The 13409-nt window shown below is 38.3% G+C and overlaps 1 protein-coding gene across 1 annotated transcript in view; it reads left to right on the plus strand.

The window, feature by feature from the left end:
• The window catches only part of ATP6AP1 (ATPase H+ transporting accessory protein 1), a 56861-nt gene extending 44278 nt beyond the window's left edge, over positions 1-12583 (plus strand). The window contains exons 8-10 of the mRNA XM_069802015.1: positions 487-540; positions 7052-7289; positions 11865-12583. Coding sequence (XP_069658116.1) covers positions 487-540; positions 7052-7289; positions 11865-12074 — 502 coding nt within the window. The 3' untranslated portion in view covers positions 12075-12583. The remainder of the gene's footprint in view (positions 1-486; positions 541-7051; positions 7290-11864) is intronic.
• The last annotated feature ends 826 nt before the right edge of the window (positions 12584-13409 follow it).

Consider the following 13409-nt stretch of genomic DNA (forward strand, 5'->3'; position numbering starts at 1 on the left):
TACTAAATTGGATATTCCTAGAAGAAAAAGAACTAGTCAAGACCACAAAAAATTGTTCAGATGCAAGCTCTTATTTTCACAATTTTTTTTCCTCTTACGTTCCTTACTTCCTTGTTTGTTTATATTTGGTCCAAACAGGTTTCTGTGTGCCCAATCTCGTAATCACAGAAGTCTCCACTGGCATTAATGAGATCATCATTTCATTGTAAAACTCCCTTGAAGGGGAGTATTGCCAGTTCCTAGGTAGTAATTCAGCTGGAAGTATATTAATGAAACATGATCTCTGTTTTCCTTTACTTTGAAGCACCTGCTCTTGGGTAAAAAAAACTCTAGAAATATTTTGTCATATTATTCTGTGTACTGAACCTTTGCTATATGACTTTTGTAATTGCCTATTGATTTAGAATATTCCCTCCGATTGAAATGTCACAATGATCTAATTAAAGCTGACTACTCTAACATTAAAAATCTGTTTCTTATTCTTAGACTGTCATTAAAATACACAAAGCCAGTGAATGGAATCAGCAGCCTAGAGATAAGGTAACTTACGATTTATTCTTAAATAGATCCTTCTGATGTACAAAGCCTATTTGTAAATTAGGAGCAAAAAAAAAGAGGAGGAGTTAAGTAAAAATGTTTTTGAAATTATGATTTGCTTTCTATTCTGAGGAGTTACTATGCAGGAGAGCAATAGTAGAGTCTTTATATAGAGAATATATTAATATGCTCAGGTAAAGTTTTGAAAAAGTGGTGTAGGCAAATAACCATACTGCAAGGTACTGGTATATGCAATATCCTGTTTTGCTAATAGGATCAGACCATGATCCTGTCTCAGGGAAATCTGACTGTGATTTGTAAACAATTCTAGGGGCTCAAGTCTACTTGCATAGCCAGGGTTGTATTTAGTCCTCATGTGATTACCAGTGTACCCTGTCAGAGCTAGCTTGTGGCTAATGACGGGTACAAAAACTCGTAATTTCTCTGCTCCATGGATGGTGACAAGACCACATTTCTCCTACCATGAGAAAAGAGAAGAAAAGTTAGGGACTGGGAAGGCTTGGGATGAAAAGTCAAAGGGAGAACTTGCAGTGGTTGCTCTCACTAGTGGATTCTAGAGAAGGGGAAAGCATCTGCTACTGTTTGAGGACTGCCATACAGCTGCTGGTCCACAAACCTCCGTTCTTTCCTCAGCAGCAGGAACAGCAGTTGAAATTATTTTCTTGAGCTCTGACAATGATGATGTGGCCTGCTCTTTTCATTTAGGTACCTCAGTTAATTGCATAAATTTCTTTGGGAAGGACTTGGGCCAGGGAACTTGCACCAAATTAAATTTGCATATATCAGAGGATGAACTGGATGTGTGCTTGGGCAGCAGGAGGACAAATGACTTTTGCCATCTAAAACGCTTTTGACATCTTGAATAAGGGAAACTGAAATCCAGGGAAACCAAAGAGAGAAAGTTTAAATGTAGGAGACAATCAGAGCTTGAGCAACATTTTGATGGGAGAGTAAAAGAGGCACGTGGCACCAAGATGATAAGCACAAATGAATAAATACTATTATTTACACTGAGATAGAAGGACATTCTACATTTAGGTTAAAGGACCCCCAGAAGAACTTGTGCTGAAGTGAGTCAGTGATGTGTTTGCAGTTGTATTTGGCGTGCCTAGAGACACTTGCAGTCATCGTCAGAGACCATGATAGGTGGCAAAAAACCATACATGCTTTGTTATTTAATATCTACCCTCCCCAGCAAGCATCCAGAGCTTTGTGAAAAAAACATAATGTACAAATAAGGTTGCTGTTAGTATAGTATTTTTACTTTTTTGACTATTGTAGTTAGTTCCGTATAGGATCCTTGAGACTCGTCCTTGGTGGTGGACTCAAGCATTTCTTGGTTTCAGTACTGTAAATTATCAAAGGGACATGCATTTCCCTGAAAACCATGGGGAATTAAGGAAACATTTTCCTTGAATCCCATTCCAAAAATACTGTTGTCAAACCAAGACTCTGCCCAAGCTGTGTCTTTACTTTGACTCCAAGTCACAAGATATCACTTTCTCTGGTGCTGCCCCGGCGCTTCTCTGTCTACTCTCTGCTGCTCCTGTCTCACTCTTCTACAGACAGACCCACCAAACCAGTGTCCTGGATTCTTATTCTGCACTTTTGCTCATACTAGTGCAGGTCTTAGCTGCTCTCCTGTAATCTCTTTCTGTATGAATGAATCTGGTTGCTTCCTACCTTTGTCCTCAGTGTGACCATCCTCAGCATAATACCATGCTTTCTAGTAAAATTACAGTTCCAAGGAAATAATATGAATCATAAAGCACTTGAAAATCCTATGGAGCATGATGCTGTGCTGCAAAACTAGCTACCAAGTTAATTGATAGATCTTAGAGAGGTTGTTTTCTTTAAAGCAGTCAACAGGTTTTGCTCAACTATACACCAGTAAATGGTAAACCTTAGGATGCCACTATAGAAAAAAAATACTTTGGCAGTTGAAACATTTATCTTAGATTTTGATTGCTGCAGCAGGCATAAGAAGATCAAATGTGATGTTAGTGCACGCATATGGACTTAATGAGGATTATTCAGGTTTATGTTTAGTCATCTGTTTGTTAAAATCTTATAATTTTAATTAATTATTGGAAGAAAACTTTAATGTGGTCATGAATCTGAGGTGCATCTGAAGAGGAGAAATTTGAAGCAAGTCTGCAGACAGTCTGCCTGTAAATTAAAGGAGAACATCAGTACAAAAGGTGAATGGTTCATGTTTTCTCTCTTATTCTGGAATATTTTTTTACATCCTTTGAGCCTGTTGTAGTAAAGGCAGAAATACTCACAAAGTTTCTCTTGACCTGTGCTTCTACTTGAATACGTTATAACTAAACACCAAAATGCATAAACAGCCCTTGAAGCTGGGATAAGAAACTCAGGCTCCACAATAGGTGAGGACTTGAAAAGAGAGTAGGTGAAGTCCTGACCACTGTCATGCCCAGCAAGTAATTAAAGTAGCATAGGCTGGCTGTGTTTTGCAGGAGAATTTGATTTATTCCATTGGGCTAGGTGTGATCCAGGTTTTTAATAGGCCCTCAGGGTATTTAGACACAAAATGCCTAAACTGATTAATTTTTGTGTGTGACGCAGGTGCCTAGCAATAAAAAATGGAATAGAGGAAGAAGGTGGGGGGTGGCTTCCAGGGTAGTCATTGCCTGGGCATTCACTGTGCATTGGCCTGCTTGTGGGAGGTAGAGAGTGATTGCTTCTGTATCGCTTTTTTTTCCTCTTTCCTTCACTTGTTAAGCTGTCTTTGTCTTGACTCACAAGTTTCCGCATTTTTGCTCCTTCTATTCTCCCCCCCTGTCCTGTTGGGGACAGGGAGTGAGCAAGCAGCTACATGGGTGCTTGGCTGCTGGCTGGCATCAGCCCACACCACCTCAGAAGCCTTTATAAAGAAAACTTCCTGCTAAAGACACACCTCATTATTTGTGCTGTTTTCTGTTGGATTATCTCTTGATTTAAGAGACAATTGTGTCATTTAGGCCTCTATTAGCTACCATAATACAATACTGCATGGCATATAACGCAAATAATAAGATATACTCAACAGAACCAGAACAATCCTTTGATCTTTTCGTGATTCAGGAACACTTTATTCACCTTGTTTATCCCAGCACGTCTATTGTCAAGAGCTTCTAAAACTCACAGAGATACATTACAACCTCCGTTTTCCCCTTCTGGTTTACTTTGATTACATTTCTTGTTCAAGATGACTCCTTGGTAAGGTTACAGTCTGCCTCAATAAACAGGACACAAGCAGGGCAAAGAGGTGGGAAGGAACAGAGGTTAGAGCCGTGACTGCATTTTTTCCCTCTGTAAAGGCCATTTACTTAGTTGTAGGAGAACATCTCTTGAAGACAGAAAGTGACACCAGAGAGGACCACATTCAAATAGCTCAATTTCTTCGTCAATAAAAGAGGCTTTAATTTCAGCAGCATGAGCTGGATCCAGAGCCTGCCCTTACCACCGCGAGTCTACCACCTCGTGCTGAGCAGGTAGTCATACCCCACCTCCTCCCAGCAGCTGCAATAGCTGCTTCATCCTATGCAAGCAGCTGCCATCTCCCTCTCCCTCTCTCTAGCAAGAGCAGCAGTCCCATCCATCCTCCTGCGCTCGCCGCTGGGACGTGAGCTGTTACGGGGTGGCTGTAGAGTGTTTCTGGTTGTGCTAGTTTTAGAAAAGTGAACTACTGCTGCAGCAGGGGTAGGAGCAGTGGGCAGTAGTTTTTGCTGGAAGAAGCATCGTCTCAGCTCTCTCAGCAGCTGATGACATCCAGCTGTTGAAGCACCTTCTCTGGGAAAAGATGTCGAAGTGGATGCAAGTGCAGAGCATTAGTATTTTCCCCACTTAAATTGATAAGTACTTGACTGTTACTGTTGCTTATAGCATGTACAGAATAGAATTGACCCCAAAACAACGTTTTAAAGTCTTTTACCTAACAGTTGTGTTTCTCGTTGAATCTTTGAAACAGTAGTAATTCCAGCTAGCTTCCTTTTCAGAAATGAGATGGAGATCGGTAACAGGTGGTAGCATTTAGAGTTCATATGGTTATCTGGCTCAAAGGGAATCTGGCCTATGACCAGGAATTGTTTGTGCCACAATACATAAAGTACATACTGTCTGTGTGAAAGTTTGCTTCCTGTATTGGCTCTAATGTTTAATACAAACACAGTGTTTCCTATAGAAGCCAAGGTACTTTCAGTTCTACAGATAAAATCTTTCTTATATCCCCTCCTTTTGTCATTCATTTGCCATATTGTGCTCATTCTATTTGCTATCTACTCATCTGAGAAAATAGTAAACTAAATGAAGTAATTGTATTGATTTTTGTTGTTTGAATGTCTTTTTTGTAATTTGATGAATTATAGTTGTATCAGTTCCCAGTTAAGCGCATGCCTGTTGGAGGCTATTCACTATCAGTTGTTTGGAAAAATGCTAAAGATAAAAGCCTGTATTAAGTTAACCATGCTCAACTAGTTCACTAATTAGAATCTTAATTCTCAGAAATCTGCAAGTAACATAAAATCTTAGTCTTTGGTGTAATGTGAAGAGACAGCATTCCCTTGGTGGCCAATTTAGACTGCACTCACATACATAGCCTTATAAAACTTGTTTGTTCATATGGTAAGTCTCCAAAGAATTTCCTTGTTTACCACTTTTCTTATCTTCTCAGCAAAAGGACAAAGCACACCCAGCATCTGTGGTTGGCACAAACATTTAAGTAAACTTCTCTGTGCTTATAACTGGCCTTCAGCTAGTGCCTCTAGCATTGCTACTGAGACATCATGGAAATAGTGTTCAGGTTGTGCTGTATACCAGGAAAAGATTCCTTTCTTTTAGCAATTATTATCTAGGCTAATACTTGTATTAATTTTGTAACTTTATCACTATAACAATAGAACATTTCCATAAATATTTGTGAATGTGTACTAGGTGAAATTCAAATGTTTTTTTTCTTTTTTCACTGGTGCTTGCAGCTGGATGTTCTATGGAAAGAACTGTTTAGGCTCAAAACGTAAGGAATGCCATGAGACAAAACAGCCTTTTCTCACCTGAATGACACTTTTAGTTCTAAGATTCCATCTGATCATTTTGAAAGTCTTGAGCATTATGAAGTTATATGAGTCAAAAGCCACAGAGTATTAAGAAAAAAAAAGGCTCAATTACTGTAGTAATCTAACCTGTCAAATTTTGTGTGTTATTCCTAAGGAGCATTGTTTGTGTTGAGTTTAGACTCTATGTTTTGTGGATGACAAGCTACTGAAAGCAACTGATTTGAACAAACAAGCAATATTCTACAACAGAGTATACTTTCTCTCTATACATATGTATACCTCATAGAACATAAAATATTCTATGTTGTGCCATATTTATAGATGACTGCTTATTTTTCAAACCTGTTATTATTGCATTTAAGTATTACCCCAAATTTTAAAATCCACATACATTGTTACCCATTGTGGATAGACATATTAGAATATTTTCTTTTGTAGCAAGTCTCACTTATTGCTAAAAAGATTCCTCCTCTGAATTCTTTGTGGTTATCAATAAGCAAAAAAATCTTCAGTAAACTACATAGAACAATACATGCATAGACCAAGTAGGGTTAAAGTAATAAGCAACAAAGGATAAGGAGAAAAGTTTATCATTTTCTTCTGAGATAACGTGAATACCTGAAAGTAACTGGGTAAAAAGTGGTAAAGACTAGGACTTAGTCCTGATCTGTAAAGGATGAGGATGTACTTCTGGATGTTCTCAATTATTTCTGTTTCAGAACATCTGGGAGGTGTTCAGGCTGCAGTGGTAGTAACATACATGTAAAACCCATCATTATAAACTACTGGAAACTGCTGCAATACTGCACATGCACAAACCTTCTCAAAATGAGAAAATATTTATTTGTGCCTAACCCACTACAAATTGGGAAACTAGGGCTGACAACCCCTCCCCACCCTCTAGTGAGAGAAAACTGTCTTCTACTGCAAATTCAGACATTTGCAAAGGAAATTGCCATTTAGGCCTCTGAGCCAAGGAAGAATTGCAATGATAAATCAGAAGGGTTATCATGCCTGTACCTATCATAAAAGCAATTTTCAAAGAATCCCGTAAAATGTTTATTGAGAGCCACTGCAGGCCTACTGACAGTCTCTCAGGTTCTGCTCCACTGATTATAAGCTGTTGGTAACTGATGAAATACTGCACTAGCAGAGGTCCTTGAAGAATGAAATTGCATTTGCTTCTTGCCTGCCACAGCTATGGAAGGAAAGCTGTGCTTGTGAGATCAAACTCTGAGAAGTTGTAAAAACATATTCACATAGTCTCTTCACTTATGAACAATCCTAATGACATGGGACGCCAAGTTAAGATACCAACTGTGATGTTTGCAGCTAGCAATGGTGAACATTTATCTACCACCACTAATTTATTAAATTAATATTAACTTTTTCTTTCCATCATTTTGACTTTTTTTTCCCCTCTGTTGTCTTTCTAGGTTTTTAATGACCAACAAGTTCTATGGAGGCTCAGCTAGAAATTGGTCCACTTTAGATTCAGTTGAGATTGTACAAGATGAAGAAAAGTTTGCTAAATTTAATGTTTCTGTCATCTCTGCTCCTGCAGAGTATTCATTTCATTGTCAGCTGGTGGGAACAAGCAATCTCTATCCTGCAAGGCTGATTCCATCCAACAATGAGGCAAGAAACTGGGATGTTTTCATTTCCAAGTTGCAAGTGAGTACACATTTCCATTTCAGAGATAATTCCAAGAACTATTACTTGCTATTGTAGGTGCTGAAAGACACACATTCATAATGCCCTTACTTTCATTTCAGCCTGAGGGAAAATGTAAAAGAAAAGCTGTTCCCCCTAGGTGAGCTATTCAATAAAGGGGTAAAAAAGATGGCAGTTGCTGAACAATAAGAACATGAAAGCACAGCTTTGAAAAAAACCCCCAGACTATGAAGTTGTCCACAGAAAAGAAAAACCAATAAACCAAATGCCCTTAATCAGGCAAAGAATGACTAAGTCCCCATGCCTGTTTGATGAATTGGTCCGCTATTGGAAACGTGGGCCTCTTAGGTGGGTGGCTTTATGCTGCTTACTTTGCACTTTGTTTACCTAGGAAAGTAGAGCTTAGTGTGGGTACTGTTTTCAGTGACATAGACTGACTGTACTCCTACAGATAGAAACAAAGCCCAGTGCAATTAGATTTAATGGAAGGTTTGCCATGGACTTCAATCAGGAGCAACAGTAGGTCCCGCACAGCCCAGAAGGAGAGCAGGCGGCTTTTTTTTTTTTTTAATGAGGCATAGATTTTCTCTGTATTTAGTGCAGTAGTACAGAGTCCGTATGTGAGGTGTCGATGATTGCATCTTTATTATTTTGAGCATTGATCTTGACCTAGGAGAAGCACATCAACATTTATATCTTAAAACAATATTGCACTAAGCAATCTCTTTGATTAAAGAGATCATAGAAATGGCAGGAATCATTCCAAACTGGACTCTATTTGTCAAAGATGAGCTAACCCCATGATAACTGGATACAAATGCTGATATAAATATATTTATGATTTTGATAACAAACCAGATCTCAATAATCTGACTCCAGATTTGACACTTCTGCTTAAACAATGGAAATCTCAGCATTGGTGCTGAGGTTTATTTTCCACAAATTCCAGGATCAAGTCCCACAGTTTTTTGAGAAGCAATGTAGCAATACACACCAATGTTGTGAAGGTTCATCCTGATGGTATTTTTTATGGAAAGGCCTGAAAATACCTAAGTCCACGTAACTGTACTTTGCCTAGTCAAGTCTCTGAAGTTAGACTTTGGCATCGCTAGGCTATGAAAATACATGGGTGTCCTGGTTTCAGCTGGGATAGAGTTAACTGTCTTCCTAGTAGCTGGTACAGTGCTATGTTTTGAGTTCAGTATGTGAAGAATGTTGATAACACTGATGTTTTCAGTTGTTGCTCAGTAGTGTTTAGACTACAGTCAAGGATTTTTCAGCTTCTCATGCCCAGCCAGGGCACCTGACCCAAATTGGCCAACAGGGTATTCCATACCATGTGATGTCCCATCTAGTTTAGGAACTGGGAAGTGGGGGGGGGGGGGATTCGCCGCTCGGGGACTGGCTGGGTGTCGGTTGGCGGGTGGTGAGCAATTGCCCTGCGCATCATTTGTACATTTCAATCCTTTTATTACTACTGTTGTCATTTTATTAGTGTTATCATTATCATTATTAGTCTCTTTTCTGTTCTATTAAATCGTTCTTATCTCAACCCAGGAGTTTTACTTCTTTTCCTGATTTTCTCCCCCATCCCACTGGATGGCGGGGGAGTGAGTGAGCGGCTGCGTGGTGCTTAGTTGCTGGCTGGGGTTAAACCACGACAATGGGCTATGAAGATACAAAGCATCCACTTACAATGTATCTTTTCCTTGAATTTCTATATACATTAATACTGCTGCCTTCTCAAAGCTTACCGAGGGGCCTTGCTCCATTCTTAGTAGGCATCCTTTCATTGGGGTCTTGATCAAGAGTAGTAGTAATAGGTTTCCCACCTTCCTTATTGATTTGGAGCAGCAGCTGCTTCCACTGTTAAGACAACTGAATTTCCAGTTCCTCTTAGGAAAGGCCTTTTTTCTCTGGTCAAGTCCTAAGCATGGAACACAACCTGAAGAGTCCTGTTCTGATCTTTTCTGTTGTGTGAGAAAACAGAAGGTCACCATTCTGGGTTCATTTCTAAGTTCTATCTGAACTAGATCATACCTTTCCAGGTATCTTTTACTGATACGTAGTGAAATCTGATTGATCTCAATATCAGCCTTTGCTCTAGAATGAGATTTAGAAACACCCACACTCTGTTGCATGGTGAAGAAAGCACACGGGATGTTCTCAGTGGTTGCAGCCAGCACAAAATCTTGTTGCTGAAACTGAGGAACATGATTTTCATGTCAATGTTATGCCATGAATTAGAAACCAGGATCCAATGCCAATCTAGCTGGTACAATTACACTTTGCAATGTTGGGTCCTGAAAATAGTATCACTGTATTAGAGGGACACACCACCTGCACAGTGAAGCCTTGTTGTTGTTGTTACAGGAATAGTTGTTCTACCACGATATCTTTTATGCTTTTGAGGATCTCAGAACTGTCCATGAAGTTGAAGAGGAGGCTGCCACCAAAAGCACTGCTTTTCTTTCGTATGTGTCATAGAGTTTAGAAGCCCCTTTGTTCCTAAGAAAAACTGCCAAAAACTTTAAAATCAAGAATATTAGGATTCTTTGTGGCTAAAATATTTCTAAGTTCAAAAATAGATGTTCAGTGAATGCTTACAAGCAATGAAAACAACAGATTTTATCTGAAGGCTATGGCAAAGGTCAAATGATGAGAAAACTCCATGAAAAAAAATATTTTAAAAATTAACAGTAAATGCAAACTAGTATAATGAAGACAAATTACACTGGTCCAGATACTAAAATTAAAACTTCCACAGTACAGAGGCCTGTATCCAAAAGGCTTTTACATTCATAAAAATTAGAGAACCACATGTAAGTATTTTTAACTTTTCTATAGGTAGAAATGCTGCTAGGAGTCACATTTTTATCTCCCACCTGGGATCTAACACCCCCACAGAAATGATAAAGCTTCAGAAAAACAATAAAAGAACGCTGCATATACTTCATCTCCCGCCTAAAAGTAGACATAACATTTTAAGAATGTACAATTAAAGCTTTCACCTCGAAGGTTCAGTAATCATAATCCTGCTTCAAAAAAACCCACAATAGGATTGACATAATAAAATTCAGTACTTCTGGCTCTAGATCAGAAGCAGTAAAGCCTTTCTAAACCTAATATACCTGTTAAGTGCTTCAGAGAGTTCTTGTAAATGTGGTAACAAGTGTGTATTGTTTTCCAGAATTTCAATCCATTTTTGAACATAAATGACATAAATCATCAGCTGCTTTCTGTTTTTATTGCAAATAAGTCTTTGAGACTACATTTCATCACTCCTATTCGCATTCTCATCTGTTGTCAAAGCAGTGCCTTAACAAGTGAAGGCTTTGGTAATCACCTGTATTCTCTAAAACTGTGCAAACAGTTATCCAACCCAAAAGCTTATTTTCACTAATCCTGCTTTAATTGGAAGTCTGACTGCCTATAGTGAAAGCAGGCAGTCTTTGCAAGTCAGCTACCATGATCTGACTTGGAAAGATTCATCTAAGAGGCCCAGAAAAGCTTAAATTGCTAAAATTGTCTTTACCTCCACAGTACGTAAATAGCCCTTAGTTCTGCATATAATAATAGTTTTATTAAACAGCATTCTGGAAGGTATAGACATTGGTCTTAACACACATACTATGTACACATTTACTTTAGGTGCCTGAGCCATGAAGGAACTCAAACCCAGAGTGCTCTCTGGTGTAGCATGGTATGCAAGCTACAAACTAAATTCTTCAATGTTGGTACCAACACCTTTCTTTTATTACCACAAAGCTTTCAATTTAGTTTATCGTAAAGTATAAGCTAATCATGGAGTGGGAACATAGAAAAGTAGAAATCCATGATGATCCCCAAATTAGTTGATTTTTATGAGGAAAATAATATGGTAGGAGCTCAGTCAGTGGCAGACCTCGAGAATCCAGTCAAGGAGAGATATTACAGATTTTTCTAACTGCTGGAAAAGCCTATACGGGTTTCATATGTTAATAGACAACACAGATCCCATACCTCAATAAAGCAAGCCCTCTCTCCTGTTTTAAGTCTCTGATGTCTAAGGAGGGTGGAAGAAAGATTTCACAACTGTTTTCTCCTTGAACTTTAACTAAAACTCAGCCAAAAAGGTCATCTTCATTAGATGCATTTTAAAGTAGGTTTCAGGAGTTCCACTTGTCAAGGAGTTATTAGCTAAAAATCTCAGGGTATTTCAACAAATCTCATGATCTTGGAGGGCTTTAACTCTCATGTCTTCGAGTGCTTTGAGTTTCCTACTTCATAAGTGGTCACTGAGCAATACTGATCACACATACCCTTTGGGACTTTACTTCCAAAAGTAACACAAATTTCTGAAGTGGGCAACCTACTTCTTGCCAAACAAATGAATTCTGCATCTTTAATTTCCTGTGTGAAAAGGGGATCTGGAAAATTGTTATGCAGAGGAATTGGTTCTCAGTCTTTTTTAATGGGCAGAGTGTGAATGGTAATTAACAGGTGCGGGTTTTGTAATTACCACATATATCCTGAAAGTAGGGCCTATGCTCCATGCTTAATTGCACTCATCTATCTACCTTTCTTCATTTTCAGATTCAAGGCTTCAACATTGAAAACAACCAGTTTTCTTATGCAAGTGACTGTACAGGTTTCTTCACTCCTGGAATCTGGATGGGCTTGGTGACGTCTATAATTTTACTGTGGATCCTGGCCTATGGTATCCATATGATCATGCAGCTCACAACAAACAGCAGATTTGATGATCCCAAAGGTGCAGCTCTGTCAGTTCCTCAGACAGAATAGCCATGGATTGACTTAATGCTGCTATGGCTTTTCCTGGTCTGATATTTATGATTTTTAGAACCTTTCTACTTCATATGTGTAACCTAAAAAGATATCATAGCAGAAAGGGATAATTAAACTACATATAAAAAGGATCCTCATGCTTGGCAACAATAATAATTCTACTTGTTATTACCCTCATTTGCTAACAGCCATCTGTGTTAAGGGTCTGAGGTGAGGCTGTAGAGGTTATTACTGTATTTGGCTGTTAGAAAGACCATTACAAACTGCCATCAGATCAACTGTTATTGGCAAAGAAGGATATCACAACAGAGATAAATGGGAAGGATAAATAACTTATTTGATAGGAAACTATATATTGAAACCACTGGTCTCCGTAAAGGCTCTTTAGTAAGTATGTCATGTTGATGCTACACCTTAAGAAGGCTGAACTGTGTTTTGCCATTTTTTCTCCTGAGAAAACCATCCAAAAATGTACGGAACTAATAAAGTATAAGTCACTAAATAAATGGTCTTGAAAACTTTTTTCAAAATACATCACTTTGTTCAGATATAGTATCACAAATGAGAATAGGTGAATTAAGGTTTAGCTTCCTTCTAATGTTATCTTATGCCTGTGAGAATGATGTTGAGTAATGCTAACTCGTGTTTGTTTTAGCCATGGACAGCTGATGAAGTTACTAAGCGAGATAGGTCCTTGCCTACACAGATCACAAAATTATATTTGGTGTCATGGCAATGAATGCAACTTTTCAAGCCCATAACCTAGTATGATTCAATGTGCCAGTGCAGACAGCATCTTAACAGAGATAACGTAATTTTCTTAGCATCCTTCCTTTTCTAGGTATCTTTGGAGTAGTTATGAAGTTTGTGCAAAAAAGGAAAAATAAAACATATAAAGTCATTAGAAGCGCTGTGCTAATGTACTGTTTAAGCTTGAGCATGTTTATGGTCATCTCAATGATTCCAGAAGCCTGAAAACATTCAGAGTGTGCTGAATTCTTCTGCAATTAATAGACACTACATCTTCTCATTGTTCTCATTGGGCAATCTGACTATGGAGTGAATTATTAAATGTTATGAAAAACTAGGAAATAGTAAAAAAGCAATGGTAAAATGGTAAAAAATGGTAAGAATAACATTTTCATTCTTCTGTAATGTTTTGACTGTGCATGTTCTATAAGTAGTTAAAGAACAAAAAGATGTCATTTTGACAAAATTACATTTGTCAAATGAGAAAAATTCTAACTTTTCTGATCTTGATCCATGTCATAGGACAATGATACAGAGGAAAGACAGTTAGAATCAACTATTTAACTAGACCAATAATAGTTT

This window comes from Haliaeetus albicilla, chromosome 14, assembly GCF_947461875.1.
Source record: "Haliaeetus albicilla chromosome 14, bHalAlb1.1, whole genome shotgun sequence".
NCBI classification, from domain to species: Eukaryota; Metazoa; Chordata; class Aves; order Accipitriformes; family Accipitridae; genus Haliaeetus; species Haliaeetus albicilla.